The sequence below is a fragment of the Girardinichthys multiradiatus genome, chromosome 13 (genome assembly GCF_021462225.1).
Source record: "Girardinichthys multiradiatus isolate DD_20200921_A chromosome 13, DD_fGirMul_XY1, whole genome shotgun sequence".
Lineage (NCBI taxonomy): Eukaryota > Metazoa > Chordata > Actinopteri > Cyprinodontiformes > Goodeidae > Girardinichthys > Girardinichthys multiradiatus.
The window spans coordinates 20,265,062-20,282,436 of NC_061806.1; the positions used below are offsets into that span (position 1 = coordinate 20,265,062).

The following is a 17,375-nucleotide window of genomic DNA, read 5'->3' on the forward strand; positions in this document are numbered from 1 at the left end:
GGGCCCGTTTCATTTTCTTGTAAGCTGAGGCGTCAGGTGTTCACGCGAAGTAATAGCATCAAAGGCATCAAACGATGACTGTTTTTGTTTTGGTTGAACACGCGAGGAGGATGTTTGCGGTGAACACAGAACAACATGTAACTTACAGTGCTGAGAAACGTATTTGCCGCCCAGATTTCTTTTGTTTTGCTTTTTCCTCACACTTAAATGTTGCAGATGAACAAACAAATGTTAAAATTGGACAAACATAAATATAAAAACTGTAGTTTTAAATTATGATTTTATTTTTTAAGAGGAAAAATATCCAAACCAAACTGCCTCCTTATTTAAACCACACATTAACTGATTAACTGGTCACAACAAAGCCTTATAACTGTCTGATTAATAGAATCAAGGAATCACTTAAATAGCACCACTCTGACAACATGAAGTAGGCTAAGAGATCTGAAGAAGGAACCCATCATACCTCAATCTAAAGAAACTCAAGTACAGATACACATTCGAAATACATATACATTTCTAAGGCTTTGGAACTCCAATGAACCACAATGAGAGCCCTTATCCACAAATGGGGAAAACATGAAACAGTGGTGAACCTTCCTAGAAATCAGCACTGGGCAGCGTAACAAAATTACTCCAAGGGCGCATCAATAACTCATCATGGAGGTCACAAAGAACACAGAAGAACATCTGAATCACTGAAGGCCTCACTTACCTCAGTTAAGGTTCATGATTCAACAATAAGAAAAGAGTGGGCAATAATGGGGATAATGGAAGAGTTTTAAGAACAAACTCACTGCTGACCAAAAAGAACACAAATTGCCAAATGACATCTTGATGAGACTTTTAAAAACACCTTCAGTGGACTGACGAGGCAATCGACTTGAAACTACCTGAGATGCAGTGACATGATCTTAAACTCTCCAATGTAACTATCCTAAACCAATTCTGCAAAGAAGATTGGGCCAAAATTGTACAAACACTTAAACGTTATTGATGTCAAGATTTAGGTTCAAGGGGTGATTACCTTTTCTACATAAGACCTGGTTAGTTGGACAGCTTTCTCACTGAGTAAATGAAATCAGCCTTTAAAACTACAATTGCTTTTGCTAAGGTTTTATTTACCTGATCTAAAGCAGTACTATCAATGTACTCTGGCTGCACATTAATACACAATGCGAGCCATTATTTTCTTGCTCATTATTCTAAGCTGCTTCACAACACCGAAGCCAAACACAGCAGGTGTGATAACATCTATACTCAAAACCGTGTTTGGTTACTGGATGTCCAGTTTGGCCAAGCCACCTGATACGAAAGCATCTAATGAAAATAAACAGATGTATGTCCGGACACTATCATCTGCTTTATTGTAGCCATGGTTATAGGTAAACATTAAATGGCCGCTTGTCTTCCTTTCACCCAGGCAGCAGCAGCAACCAACTTTTTAACTTCAGCTTTCCTAAACCGCACAAGTGAGCTGTCATAGAGAGCACTTCCTTTATTGATCTTATCTTCACAAGCAAATACTGACATGTAACATTACCTGAAAAATAAAAACAAAACAAAGTGAAAGAAAATGCTACTCAGGGCAAACTAGGCATACAACCTAAAACATGCAGGTACAGGAGCTTTAAGCTAAGGAGGAGGACATAAATTAAACGTCTACTCCAATCACCCGGGCGCATTTCTGATTGGTTTATCGGCTTCCAGATTGTACAGCAGTCACATTACTAGGAAGGTCATCACTAAAAAGGCAAAGACAAATGTTGCCAGGAGCTGGCAGTGCAATGAGGTGTCTTTAAGTAATTTTACATTATAAAGAGCCAGTGTGCCGTTTTGCTCTGCTGGCATGTGACAAAGTTGGTAAATGAGAAATGCTTCCTGTGACAAAGCATGACTGAGGGCATTTTAATGGCTACTTGGCAAAACGTTGAAACACTATTGCAAAAGCAGAATATATTTTACACTATTATGCTAGGAATAATGTTACCTCTTGTGCAATTCCCATGCAATTCTTTTGGTTTTGTGTCCATAGCTTTTATTGTCATAAACCTTTACTTTTGGGCTAATCATCACATACATGATACTGTATAAGGATTTAGGCAACTTTGTTTTTTAATAGATCAATGCATGGTTTTAACAAGAAAGATAAGTTATTGTTGTTATTCAACACTGACATGACTATAGACAACTGAATTTCTGTTTGTTGTTTCACTAAGGAACAAGTCCCCCCACATGGAAATAAAAGTGGTATATAGAAAGTTTCTTACTGCAAGTAAAGGGCCTGCCTTTTATGAGATAGACCACATTATTGTGAAGAACTGAAGGTGCTCTTATCAGATTAGAAACAAAACTGAGCTTTTTTTGGCCTACATGCAAAACAGTGTGCTGGAAAACCAACAGTGTACATCATCCTAAACCATTAAATTGTTAAAAATAGTAGAGGCACCATCATGCAGTGGTCATGCTTTTCTTCAGGAGGGAAATGGGAGCTGGCCAGAGCTGATGGGAAGATAAATACTAAATACAAGGTAATCCTGGCGTCTGAGGTGGTGGTTCACTCACTACACAGCAGGATAACAGCACTAAACACACAGCTTGAGCTATAGTCATATTTATGTTTTAGAAAGGCCAAGTCAAAGTCTAGAACGGAATTCCATTTAATGTTTGGCTAGACTTGAAAATTGATTTCTACAGATGCATTCATTTGCTTGATTGATTTTACAAAGAAGAATGGGTAGAGTTTTCTAGGAGTCTCTAGGTTTGCGAAGATCTTAGGGACATACTGCAAAAATACTTGCTGCTGTACTTGCAAAAAAATGGGTTCAACAAATTACTGTCTGATTGGAAATGAATACAAATGTACACCGCTTTTTTCACATTCATTTTGGAAAAAAAGTTGAAAAACACAGCTCACTTTTCTTTCATTTCAATATGATGCACTACTTTGTGTTGGTGTATTCCATGAAATCCCAATAAAATACATGAAAGTGTTTGGTTTTTACACGACAAAACAAGAAAATGTGCATGCATTTTATTAGCAAGGTACTCCAATAATTAAATACTCTGCTTAGATGCCATTGAACAATATTAAAAGGAATAAAATGACGACTTAATGGAACCTGTGTTTCCAGTGCACACGTACTGATTTTTTTTCTAACCAGTATGTGAACAGCAAGACTTTCAGCACATTCCTGAATGCACAGATTTTGTTACATTTTCTCTATTAAGTAACAAAAACATTGCAGATGGTTTTGTTTTAAGCTGAAAACACAACTAAGACTAGATGAGCACCTGACAGTTATTACTCTGCCATGCTTCTCATAAAGCTTACCGTACTGGGGATCCTGAGGTTCTCCACTGGACTTAGATCAGCCATGCTCTCCTGGGGGCTTTTGAGGCCCTGTCAAAAACAGCATTAACCTTTAATTAATGTCTTCTCTTCGTGCAGCCCGCCCCCTTCTGATAAGGCTAGCATGAGAACACTACTGCGCACAAACACACACAAAAAGTGGAACTGACGGTGCAAATTACTGAGAGCGACATGTTCTGTTGTCTCCTATAAATCACCCAAACTAACAATACTGCTTGTGCAAACTAAGAACTTCCCTAACCGCCCAGGAGTCATTGTTGTGGCCAAGTGTTGGGTGCAAGTGGGTTGTTTTTTTTTTTTTTTACGGTTTGGACGTCAGTGTTCATTCAGAAAAGAACGTCATCTTAATGCAAGACAAATAAGTTTAAGCCTTCATAGAACTAAGTGAAAATACTCAGTTTATTGCGTCTTACTGCGCCTGGTGAAAGTCAAACAATGAGCTGTCAAATTAGCCAGTTAGCTAAGCTAGGTGTCAGACACAACCGGCCAGTTGGTCCTTTAATAAAGGCATGTTTTTTCTCACCTGTCGGGCCATAAGAGACTTTATCTTCTGCATCGTGAATCCAACTTGTGTGAAAAAAAGGAAATAGGTAAATCCTCAATATTGTCTTGTCAACAATAAGCCTCTATCACTAGGAGAAAGAAGCCATGGTTGACTGTCACGTGACTGCCAAAGCAGGAACTAGAAGAATACCGCAGCATCTTGGGAGATGTAGTTCTTAATCCCTGTATCGGTAAATTCTACCTGCCGGTGATTCTTACGGATAAATAATAATCAATATCAGTACAATCTTTGTGTTATTGAAGCCAAGTGGTGTTGTATTCACAAAAAGAGGATATATATTTTTATATGATTAAGGGTAAAAATGAATATGAAATGTGGATTGTTTTATTTATGCAGCCAATTCATTTTGCCACTGGAGGTCAGTAATTTTGCAACACAATAAAATAGAGTAAGTTGTGCACCTATACGAAATAAAAATAAAAAACTTTAAAAACACATTCCATGTTTATTTGGATCATATTAAAAATGTTAATAGCCACCCTTAATCACGCCACATATTTTTACCTGCTATTGCCAAATGCTGTCATTTCAGATAAAGGAGGGGTAATACTGCTATTGCAAAAGGGCCTACTGACGTAGTCAAAGTAAAGGTCTCTAAATTGGAAATGTAAATTTTCCAGGAAGTTATTGTTTCTTTTTCCAGGTTCAGCGTGCAAAGAAAATGCATAGGTATTTACCTACGTAGTACTTCTTTAATAAAGTGATACAGGCATTTTAAAATTTGTTTAATTCAAACTGATGAATATTAAGATATAAGGGTATTCATGATTAAATGATGCATTATACTTTAGCTAGTTGTTTTATATTATTAGTCTAGGAATATTCCCCTTCTTGATGGCAAATTAAACTTTTTCTCAAATACATTGAATAAATGGTGCCACACAAAAGTATAAAAGTGTATGTCTCTTTTAACTTTTTATATCAAGAGATAGACCTTTTGCCCATTCTTCTTTGCAAATAGCTTAAACTCAGTGAAACAGGATGGAAAACATGTGTGAACATCAATTTTCAAGACTTACCACAGATTTGGTATTTTGCTTCCCCATAGCATGATGCTGCCATTATGGGGACGGTATGTCCAGGGTAATGTGCTGTGCTAGTTTTCTGTCACAAACGTTTTGTTCTTTAATGTTCCCTAACACATCTTGAGTCCTTCACAAAACAGCTGTGTTTATAAATTACACACAGGGTTTCCATATTCAAATAGGTTAAATCAGAAGACTCTTGACAGAACTGGATTTTATTTGGGATTATAAGATTAAAAAGGCATTGAATACAACTTTCCCCCACCTCACCAAATGTTTTAGGTTTTTATTTGTGAAAAAAATATATTTTTTAAAAATATCCACATTTTGGTTCCATCTGGCTGTGATATACTACTTTATTTTGAACTATCATACACTTTCTAAAACGTAGTGCATTGAAGTTTGTAACCTAAAAAAACATGAAAAGGGTGCAAATACTGTAGTCAAAAAAACTTCATCAAACCAGTTCAATATAAATATATATATGAATATAAATATAAATGGATTTCCAGTGGTTGCACTGTTTAGCCAGACTCATCTGCATTCCATTCATTTAAAAGGGCATCATGTCATGCCATGTTTCCCATGACTGAGCACCCCGATTCTCCACCTCTGCCAAGCTTAGACCTAGCTCTGCATTGTAAGCTCTTCCAAATAATTACCAAAGCGGTGCACGCAGACCAACTCAACCTGCTTTGTAATTGCCCCATCAGGCCTTCTACTGAGCGACACTTGGAAGCAGCACACTAAAGGTGGAGGGAGAGCAAGTTCCTGGTTAATCATGCTTTAGGCTTATTTCCCAGTCAAATGAAGGTGAGGCGGCTCTCCTTAGGTGAATTTACTCTGCTGTTGTTTGTTAGGCAGCCATCCATAAGGAGGCGCCTCCCTTTAAGCATACACTGAGACGGAACAGATGGCTGCCTCTACCCGGAGATGCCACAACAAAGAAGATGCACACACAGTTGGTCAGTTCATAAGCTATACTTAGAACAAGATTAAAAGGACTCCTTGTTGTTATGCAAGGGAGCATCATGTTGAGACGTGCAGTTAATTATCTCCCCAGTTGCCAGGTAGTTGAAGTTTTTAGCAGTTGTAGGTTCCACTTCATAGAAGCAATATTTCCAAATGTTTTAGCTTTTATTATGCATTGCAGTTTAGTCTTAGCAGTCCACTTAAAGAGACCAAAACCTGATATTGTGTCTGTCATTTTATAAACTACAAAGTCCTGACAACGTGAGCACTTTATTTTCTTAATTTCAAGTATATTGTTTTTCTTTTCTTTAAACGTGCATATGCACAAAAACAAACCACACAGGCACTCTTATTTAATCGTGACAAGGTGTCAGCAGGAGTAGGTAGGAGGGAACTCTGCCACATGCTGAAGCATCCATCTGTCGCTGCCAGTCTCCTCATCACGCCAGGTACACAGCATACCGGCACACCAAATGCTGACATAAACGTGCGCTCTGCTGCAGATTTGGAACAATACATGCAAATCATATAACTATGAGAGGAGAGATTAAAATGAAAACATCAGATGGACTGACTATGAGAAAACAGAACAGCGGACATCTATTCCTTAAAAGACAAGGAAAAGGGTTGAATAAAAGCCGTTTGAATAAAACCCTCAGAAAAGGGTTTTTGCTTCATTGTAGACAGCAAACAGACTTCCAAATGACCCATAAAATTAAACAGATATGTCTTTAATAAAGTACAAAACACATATACACAAACTTTACAAAAATATCAAAATAATTAATAGTTGTTTTTTTTCTTAAAGCATTAGATTTTATTTAGTTTGAACAGGAAATGCAAAGCAAAAAAAAACTAGATTTGGAGACACAGATTCAAGTACATTGGCAAAGTAGGCAAGAAGAAGAACAACATTCTAGTGAATTTTTTAATAGATCTTAACTGTTCTCCTGTCTTCATTGCTGTTTTGTAAAAGGTAACCAAAATGGGAAGCACAAACTAAGAGCATCTAAAATTGTACTCCCTGCCTTCCAGAAGCTGCGTGTTTGACCTACTCCTCCAAAACAATTTCCCTTAATAATATTTCATCTGACTTTCTATCAGAAAAACAAGATACAAAACAGCACTTTTGGTAGGGGCAAGAAGGCTTTTAAGCTCGGAGATGGGAAGAAGGTCGGGCACCTCCAAATTGCGCCCAGGCTCAGTGGTGCTTAATACATTGTCATTTTTTCTTTTCGGAATGAAGGCTAAACTCAGCTATGTTTACAGATTATGAGGGGGAAATAAAAGCAAGCTCTGACACTATTTTTAAATTTTTATTGAAATTAGCTTGTTTAGCTGCTGAGCTAAGACAAAACTCACTTGTATGTTTTGTTGAGACTTTGTGGAGAGCCATGCTCTGTGCCCCCGAAGTGAAACAGCCTAAGATAGAAGCTGAAGCACATATTTGCTCAAAACTACTTTTGCTCTCCAGCTTAAATGTGCATGTCTTCTCTTTTCAAAGTGACAAGGTAAAGACAAGGAATGCTTTACATAAGACAGTGGTGATAAAGGGCAACAGATATTAGTGATTTAGGACAGGCTTCAAAAAATACAACCCTATATTCTATATTCTTTTTTAAAAACCCAAACCGGCAGACTGGAGTGATCAATGATAATTTTCAAACCTGTTCTGTTCCAAAAGAGTTCACACTGACAAAACTGTTCTGTCTCATCACAGATCTCCCCAACACATCCGACGTGGGGCAACGCATCATGTCAACTGATATGATGCACTGCAGGGCTTCCGATGCGTTAGCTTTAGTTAGCCTGTGTGGCCCTGACCCTTACAATATCTGTTTTCCACCCCGGCATTAGAATTCCAACAAAACAAATGTGGAAATGTTAATTTCATACCAGTGAATGGCAATAAAGTTAACAAATAATCAATCATTGAAATTCAAAGGAAGATTTTCTGAAGCAAGGCTAAATTTGTGCTGGGTTGAAGATTCCTCAACAAGATCTGTAGCCAAATTTTCTTCGACATTGTTCAACATTTCCTTGCATTTCTTAACTTTTTCAGACACATTTAAACTTGAATGGTAATATAGTTCATGACAAAGCGAGACTGATGTGGAAAAAACTGGGTCCGGTCTTAATGTAGCCCACCAAAAACAATAGTGGACATGTATAAAGTAGGCCGGTACACTTTTTTTTAGAAAGCTCCACATGCTAAGGCTACACAAATACAGAAAAACAAAACAAAAAAGTGATGTGAACTGTTCAACTTTTCTTGCTTAAAATTTAGTTTGCATGTAGACAAGGTCTTGCAAAATTCCCTGTTTTTAGCTGATAATGTGGCTCCCATTTAGCTGGAGCAACAAATTACATTCAGTAACAATGGTAAGATTAGACACTGCAAGAATGTTCAGTTTGTGAAAAATACACAACTTGTATTTAAACAATAAAATATGTACATATAATTTTAGTATGAGCATTGTGGATGGTCATACGAAGTGGTAAATTCATAAGTGAACAAAGAAACTTTCCTATGTTTTCCTCCTGAAAATGAAAAATATAAGAAAAATGTACTATTCTGAGCCGTATTCACCCTAACGACAGACATTTGCAATATTTTTTGTATGTTCTGTTTTTTCCATACAGGACTTCAAAGACTAGAGAAAAATATATAAATAGAATAATATATGTAAAGTTTCCATGTACAATATTTACAATAAAGCAAGAAAATGCATTTATTGTAACACTTCTCAGAAAACATATGTTTATATCAGGGACTGTTAGACGTTGGAAGCTAAATTATTTCCTAATAACTGTTTTATAGAAGTTATCTGTGTGTTTTGGTTATTGATACATTCTAAAAGTTCAAAGTAATGCAAAGATCAGCTTGGTTTTTAATGATCTTCACCCTTGAACCAAAAAAAATCTATTTAAATAAACATTTTTAAAGATATCCAATCATTCATGCATTTCTTTCCAACATGAATTTCTGGTAGAAGATGATAAATATCTGTCCCCACCTCTGAACAGTAGCAGTGCATATTCAGGTTGCTTACCCCACTAGGTCTCCTTCATACTTTGTGCAACAAAACTGTTGGGCTGCAAACACAAGAATGAAGCTACACAGAAGCTTTCAAGTATGTTAACTGAAACTTCCAGCAAGCAGTTACTTCAGCAGGCTGGTACTAGGGGATTCTGGGACATGTCTGATCACATCGTAGATGGTGGTGTGCATATCCTGAATGGATTCGAACCGAGCAAGAGATTTGCATGATGCCTGGGGAAAGTAAATAAAAACATTTATGACATAATGGAAAATGAGGGAAAAATAAACTAACTGCGAAAGATTTCTATTCCTTTTCAAGGAGTCATCGGACCACAAAATGTAAATTACCTGTGTGGATTCCATTTTTCCTGGTATGGAGACAAACTCATAGATGCCAAAGTCCTCTTTTGCATCCTCATGACCTGTTGATAAACATTTTACAATGTCAGACCAAAATGAACTCATTATAGTAAGACTATAGTGCATGGTCAGTGGTAACGCCAACATAAATGCAACTGTGTGAAAAAGTGTTTTTCCTCTTACATATTTCTTCTGTTTTTACTCCCACTTAAAGGTTTCAGATAATAAACTAAATTTAATATCTGACAAAGATAACCTGAGCAAAAACAAAATGCTTTCTTTAAATGGTTTTATTTATCAAGGGAGAGCAGTTGTCCAAACAAACCTCGCCCTCTGTGAAAAACTTACCTGTGATTAATAACATTTTATTTCAAGTTCATGAGCCTCACCCAGGCCTCATTAAAACTGGATCTGTTGAATCAAGAAATCACTTAAATGCCACCTGTCTGTCAACATGAAGTAGGTTAAAACATCCAAAAAAGACACACATCATACCCCAATGTAAAGAAATTCAACATAGATAAACAGATAAACAAATACCCTGACAGCTATCAGCCTTAAAAGGGCTACAGAGCCATTTCTAAGGCTTTGGGACTCCAGTGAATGAAGGGAGCACCAAAATCCACAAAAGGCGAAAAAAAACACAGAACAGTGATGAACCTTCCCAGGATGAACCAAAATAACTACATGAACGAATCAGAAAATGATCCAGAATAACAGCTAAAGCACTGCAAGCCTCACTACCTATTCAGTTAAAGTGAGTGTTCTTGGTTTAACATCAGGAAAGAGACAAAATAGTATTAATGAAACATTTCCAAGGCCAAAACCACTACTGACAAAAAAAGAACACAAAAGCCCATCTCACATCCCACAGAAAAGACTTCCTCCAGATCCATCACTTTGGGGGAAAATAGTGATGCGCCACAGAAAAACCAGGAACAAGTCAGCAGAGCACAAATGGAGAAAATGAGGAAAAACCGTCAATTTCTGAGAAAATAGTGATTTTCGTTTTATTGCAAAATGTGCAAGTTGAAATTATGAAGTATCCACTCAGTTCTTTAAATGACAGTTTTGAAGGTTTTAAAATGGTAAATTTTAAACTCAGCATTTGCAAACTCAGTATTTACATTTTGGAGAGGGGAAAAGCCTCAGCTCATTTCTGTAGCGGTTTTGTTTGGCTCTGTGGTGGCTTTTGTTCTATTTCATCCCTACTGACCGCCAGAGGCGGTGCTTCAAGCACTGAATGATCATTCTTGCGAAAAATTAATAACAACAATATAGTCACATGACACCGGGAACCCAGTCCCTTCCTTCATCTCGCGCGCAGGTTGATGAATGCAGGTGTTGACTTGTGTTTGTTTGTTCCTCGTTCCTCTTGCTGCTTGCTGCTGGGAGCCTCGTGATCGTTTGTGGTCGAAGCTGCGAATTATTTTGCCTTCCAGAGGCTGCGCAAGCTGCCTTTTCTTCCAGGGTTTCTGGTAAGTTTGTTCGGCTCGCCGGTAGCGTTTTCTGCTCGTGTTGAGTCTATTTACTTTCTTCGGCAGTGGTTTGCTGCTCGCCTGCTGCCTTCCTTAGGCACCATGGCCGCCTTTGTTGTTCCTCCCTCAGCAGAGTACGTCCAGGAGCTGCATGCTTGCTGGACGGACACAAGGGCCTTATCCTGCCCGACAGCGGATGGCAGGGCCTTGGCTGCCATGCACGAGGCGCCCAAGTTCGGGTTGGGCTGCATGCCCCCTGTCAAATCTGCCATTGCCTCCCTCATTGTTCCTCCCGATGAGGCGTTGAGGCCTAATGCCCGTTGTCCACGACCGCAATGCCGTGTCACGGACGATTTGCTGTGTAGGTCCTACGACTCAGGTGCCCGGATGGGCCGCATAGAGAACTCACTCTCCCATCTGATGTTGAGCCTCTCCTCTTCGTTGGAGCCAGTTCCCTTGGACCAGTCGACTCAAGGCTTGTTGGACGCCTCTCTGCAGGCCTTCGCCCTGATGACGCGTGAGCTTGGACGCACGCTCTTTACATTGGTCCATGCTCAGCGCCAGGTGTGGCTGGCGCAATCGCCCCTGACCGAGCTTTGCAGGAGAACTCTAAGGGCTCTCCCTGTGGTTCCGGGAGAACTCTTCGGTTCCACCGCGCTGGAGGCCTTGGAGCGTACAGCCCAGGCCTCAAGAACACGGCAGCAGCTGGCGGGTATCCATAGACCTCCCCGCCGGCCAGTTGCTGCTGGGGCAGCTGGGGACTCGTTCCAGGGTTCCCTCCCCCCTCATGTCCCTTTCTTGGGGTCCACAAGCACGGCTCCTAGACCGAGACCGACTAGGGCCCAAGGGGGACCATGGTGGGGCGCAGGGTTTGCACCCAGTTCGGTCTGTTCATTCCGGTCGGCGTTTCCCCGGGCCCTCCTGGGGCCAGGGGGCCCGCCGTTGATGTTCTGGAGCCTTCGGTCAGGTTTTTCTCCCCGGGCCAGCTCAGTTATTGGGCTGTTCACGCCCCGGACCCGTGGGTGTTGTCCACTCTGTCCCGGGGATACCGTCTTCAGTTCCGCCGCCGGCCTTCTATCCCCAGACGAGCCAAGATGACGGTCATCTGCGACCCAATGAAGGCTCGGGCCCTGGACAGGGAGATCTGCACCTTGCTGGCCAAGGGTGCGATTGTTCCGGTGGACCCCTGCGGGATCCGGGGGGTTTTTATTCAGTTTATTTTCTGGTTCCCAAGAAGACCGGCGGTCTTCATCCAATTCTGGACCTCCGGGGTCTGAACACTTTTCTCAAGGTTCTGCCTTTCCGTATGTTGACCACCCGGGAGGTCCTGCAGGCGATCTCCCCGGGACACTGGTTCACGGCTATTGACCTGAAAGACGCCTATTTTCATGTCCCCATTGCTCCGGATCATTGGCGGTTCCTCCGCTTTGCCTTTCACGGGAGGCACTTCCAGTTCCGGGTTCTTCCCTTTGGTCTTTCCCTTTCTCCTCGGGTGTACACCCGGTGTGTGGCAGTGGCCCTTTCCCCCCTGCAGGCACGGGGACTGCGCATCCTGCCCTATTTGGACGACTGGCTCATTTGTGCCGCAACCCGCGATCAGGCGATCCGAGACACCCGAACGGTGTTCGCCCACATACGTCAGCTGGGTTTGAGGGTGAACCTGGAGAAGAGCAGCCTGATCCCCTCCCAGGTGACTATTTTCTTAGGCATGGTTCTTGATTCTGGTTCCATGACTGCCTGTCCATCTCCTCGGCGCATCGGCAATATCCTGGCCATGCTCCCGAGCTTCCGTCTTGGTCCGGTTGCACAACACCACGGTTGTCTTCCATATAAATCACCGAGGGGGGCCCAGGTCTCTGAGACTACTGTCCCTCGCCCGGCGGCTCCTGGTCTAGGTGGCGCCATGCCTTGCCAGTGGCTTCACCTGGAGGTAGCGGATAGCATTTGGGCCACCTTCGGCAGGGCGGAGGTGGACCTGTTTGCCTCCAGAGATGCAGTTCACTGTCCCCTCTGGTTTTCCCTGATGGACAGTGCCAGTCCTCTGGGCTGCGACGCACTGCCGCATGAGTGGCCTCGGACCCTTCTCTACGCCTTTCCCCCGTTTCCCCTGATCCCCCAGACGCTTCTGAGGGTTCTTCAGGACAGGTACGATCTTCTGCTGGTAGTCCCATTTGGGCCAGGGAGGACCTGGTTTCCTCTGCTGCGCAGGCTCTGCTCCAGCTTGCCGATGCGCCTCTCCTCCAGGAGAGACCTCCTCTCCCAGATGGGTGGCCGGATTCTCCACCCCGATCCGGGCTGCCTGAAACTCTGGCTTTGGCCTCTACAGGTGCAGGCTCTGCCTTCTCCCATTATGGGGGCAGGGTTGGACAGACCATGACTGGCGCATGGGCACCGTCCACGCGGGCCGCATATGGTGCTAGGTGGGCGGTCTTTGCTGGCTGGTGCTGTGGTAAGGGACTGGTCCCTATTCACTGTCCTGTTTCCCATTTGCTGTCCTTCCTTCAGGAGTTGGATCTAGGGCGATCCCCTTCCACCTTGAAGGCGTATGTAGCAGCCATTTCCCGTTGGCATGTTGGGTTTGGTGGTTGCTCTGTTGGCCGGCATGGGGATGTCGCGCTGTTCCTGAAGGGTGCCAGGTGCTTGTGTCGGCCCAGGCGCCCTGTGGCCCCTACGTGGGATTTGACGCTATTGCTTGCGGCTCTTCAGTCTCCCCCTTTTGAGCCCATTACGAGGGCGGACCTCAAGTGGCTCTCCCTGAAAACTGCCTTCCTGTTGGCCATAGTTTCTGCCAAACGGGTGGGGGAATTGCATGCTCTGTCTGTGTCTGAACCATGTTGTCGGTGGAACCCGGATGGCTCCTGTGTTACACTGTGGACTAATGCTTCCTTTGAGCCAAAGGTGCCTGCAGTGGCTGGCAGTGTGCTGCCGCTCCGGCTTTCCCGATTTAATCCTGGTGCCCCCTCTGAGCCTCTTTGCCCTGTCCAAGTGCTTGAGGCGTATGTCCGCTCCACGGCACCCATTCATTGGACTGACTGTCTCTTCGTTTGCTATGCTGGCTCTCAGAAGGGTCAGGCCCTTTCTAGACAGCGGTTGGCACGTTGGATTGTGGAGATGATCTCTGTGGCTTACTCCTTGCAGGATCAGCCCCTGCCGGGCGGCGTACAATGTCACTCCACTAGGAGCCTCTCCACCTCGTGGGCTGCTTCCTGGACGACGCCAAGCACCTTTGCCAGGTTTTACAGGGTGATCATCGCCACGCCGCATCCCCTGCAGGGAATACTGGAGCAACCGCCATCTGCGTCCCGCTGAAGTTAGTGGTGTTGCTGTGTTCCTTGGGGTCTCCGTGGGATCCCTCAGGACCCTGTTGGTATGCGTTATCCAGTGCTTGAAGCACCGCCTCTGGTGGTCAGTAGGGATGAAATAGAACGAAAGTTACGAATGTAACTACGGTTCTATGAATCCCGGATGACCGCCAGAACGCTCGGTCCCTCGGTTTCCGCGTGCTCGCAAGAAGATTGTCGGGACTGGGCTCCCAGTGTCATGTGACTATATAGACTCACGTGAGCCACCGGTAGGTCACACGTGACCATGTTGTTATTAATTTATTGACCTGCGCATGCACAAGTATGATCATTCAGTGCTTGAAGGACCGCCTCTGGCGGTCATCCGGGATTCATAGAACCGTAGTTACATTCGTAACTTTCGTTCTGCTTGTCGACCAATAACCAGCTTGCTTCAAAAAAAACCTTGTGGCTACTTAACAGCTCCTATGAAAAATAATGTGTTTCTTCACAATGGACCAAGCTCGACGTGTTGCAAATGAACTGAATCGCTTCGCTGTGGGAGTACATCTTCAGCAGTACCGCCGCCGGACTCTCTTCAGATTCTGAATCAGAAGGAGATGAAGCGGAAGATGATAGCAACTGCATTACTTTGGAGAACATTCCTAGTTTGCAACTGTCTTCAACCCAAGACGAGGATGACAAAGAAAGCTTTGGACTGGCGGCTGAGGAGCTAGAACGTAAGATATCAGAAGCGATTGCTATCACAACATTTGAGGAAAACAGAGACAGTGAAATGGAGAAGATACGTAACTTTGACTGTAAATGCTATGGAAGAAGAAAGGAGAACTCTTCACTTGGGACACAGTCCTGTAGCCGCAAACTTTCTCCAGTGATCATGTACAACATACAGATTGATTCTTTAGCAGCAGAAAGGGAGTGGCAGGACATGAGAATAATCGGACATCTTGAAGCAAACCGGCATACAGCAGAAACTTCAGCAATGACCACATCCACCAAGAAGACACCAAGGAAAAGAAAACAAACTTATTCCATTGGAGGCATCGAAGTCTGCCGGAATACCTTTCAGTTTTTCATGGGCCGAGTTTGATAACTTTTAAAAAAACTATTATGACTGAAGCAGACACATCACCTAAACCTGACCAGTCAAATATTAAAATTGACTTGAGTGGGGTTTGTGTTTGTATTTTTAATCTAAGCTTGAGGTTGTGTTTTTTTTCTTCCCCCTGCACTGGGTAATCAGTGGTCACAGCAACAGTTTTTTGGCTAGCGTAGCTACACGAGGTTAGCATCTACTGTATCCCATTCAAAATGTGAAGATCGACTTGAGTGGGGGAGGGGTTGTATTTTTAATCAAAGTTTGAGGTTGAAAAAAACCCCAAAAAACAAATACCTATTTTTATGTTTTTTGTTAGATGTTTATTTCTATAAACACACCTATATGCAGAAAAAACATAGTGTATTGTCATACCAATTTTGTCAACACTCGTCTGTGTACAGGTTGTGTAAAACAGCTCTCCTGAAAGTCGCCTCAACACCCTACAGCTGGGCGAACTGGAAGATGGCACGGTGTTAGTCAACACGTTTGACTGGCAGGCACACCTGAGTCCCTACTTCCGAAAGCTCCCACAGATCAAGAGTTATCAGCACTTCAGGTTTCTATTATGCAGACTTCCACAATCTGTGTTTGTCAATAACAAAGAGACATGCAATATTTTAATTGTCTTTTGTGTGCTTTATTAACAGCTTTGATGCCAACAGACCTGGTGTGGTACTAGCTAGGACTCAAAGCGACGCAGAGCCTGTTAGCTTTCAGCTGCTGTGTGACCCGGATGTTCTACCCCCTGTCGTCTGTGTTCCTGCCCTGCCTGCACCGGGACTGGCCACGGACTGGCAGACTTATCTTTATTCAAAGATCAGGCCTTTCTGTTCTGATGAAGCGAAGGATATTACATGCCCAGCACCACAAAGCACAACACAGAATAGCAAACAGAAGAGGACTATGGTGTGACACTAACATTGGAGTTTTGGCAATTTGTAATGTGTATAGAGTTGTAAATATCACATTTGTGACATGATCAAAGTCAAGTCATTGCCCATCTGTCTTCCTGGCTCCATTAAAGTCAAGAGGTTTGCAGACATAACATTTGAGGGGTACAGATTAAGTAGCTGCTGCACCAGCCTCTTCTAGATTAACGCGTATTCAAAAGGTGCAAGCTATTAGCCCATAGCTCTATTCATACCTGCACACATAAAATGAAGACTGATAAACAATATTTCTGCATGCTACAATAATCTTTGGACATTTCATATTACATATTAAGAAGAACACTTTCATATTAGCCTGATATTTTGATAATTGCTGTGAGATAGGATTTCAAACTCTGCCTGAGGCAGAACATTTAAGAGACTGGAACTTTAAGTGAGACTTTTCTAAAAACAAGAGGAAACCAAACCAATCACCAGGATGCAGACATTAGGTTGCAGTCATGATACAATTTGCAGACATAAATATTATAAATAATAAATTGTAAATTGTTTTCCCACAGCCAGAATATTATATTCAGTGGACTGATGGGACAAATGTGGACCTGAGTGGTGTGTGTCTATTATATCTGGTGTACAACTAACACAGCTTCTCAGGAAAAGAACAACATACTGACAGTGAACCTGTTGCTGGTAGTGTGATGGTCTGGGGCTACTTTCCTTCAGGATCTGGGCTCTTCATACTAATTGAAGGAACCAATAATTATTTTCTTTACCAGAAAATCTTAAAATAGATTGTCTGGCCATCAGTTTGACCTTAAGCTCAAGATCACTTGGGTTATGCAGCAAGACAATGGGCCAAAGCACACCTGTAGGTCCATCTTTGTTAAAAAAAAAAAGTAAAAAAAAAAAAAGAAAAAGAATTGAAGGTTTTGGAGTGACCTCGTCAAAGTCTTGACTTACAGATTTCTTTCCAGAAAATGAATGCTGGAAACCCTTTAATATGGGTCAATTAAAACAATTATTGTAAAGAAGAGTGGACCAAAATTCCCCACAATAATGTAAAAGACTCATTGCCAGTAATTACAAGGCTGCCACAACCTGTTTATAGGTTTAGCAGGCAGGTTTCACATAGGCCCAGGTTGGTTTGGATACAATTTATTTCTTTAATTAATCAAGTCATCATTTAAAAACTGCATTTTGTATTTACTATGGTTATATTTCTTGAATATTAAAAATACATAGATATAAAACTTTTAAGTGTGACAAAA

At 42.2% G+C, this 17,375-nt stretch overlaps 2 protein-coding genes across 4 annotated transcripts in view; both read right to left on the reverse strand.

Moving 5' to 3' along the window:
* Window positions 1–4,043, reverse strand: part of vps50 (VPS50 EARP/GARPII complex subunit) — a 158,289-nt gene extending 154,246 nt beyond the window's left edge. For all 3 annotated transcript variants that reach the window (XM_047383265.1, XM_047383264.1, XM_047383266.1), the window contains exons 1-2: window positions 3,897–4,043; window positions 3,335–3,403 (exon numbers count right to left, since the gene is read on the reverse strand). In XM_047383265.1, coding sequence (XP_047239221.1) covers window positions 3,335–3,403; window positions 3,897–3,929 — 102 coding nt within the window. In that variant the 5' untranslated portion in view covers window positions 3,930–4,043. The remainder of the gene's footprint in view (window positions 1–3,334; window positions 3,404–3,896) is intronic.
* A 2,602-nt stretch (window positions 4,044–6,645) lies between these two features.
* hepacam2 (HEPACAM family member 2) overlaps window positions 6,646–17,375 on the reverse strand; it is a 31,518-nt gene continuing 20,788 nt past the window's right edge. The window contains exons 8-9 of the mRNA XM_047383267.1: window positions 9,327–9,400; window positions 6,646–9,209 (exon numbers count right to left, since the gene is read on the reverse strand). Of these exons, the coding sequence (XP_047239223.1) occupies window positions 9,099–9,209; window positions 9,327–9,400 (185 nt within the window). The 3' untranslated portion in view covers window positions 6,646–9,098. The remainder of the gene's footprint in view (window positions 9,210–9,326; window positions 9,401–17,375) is intronic.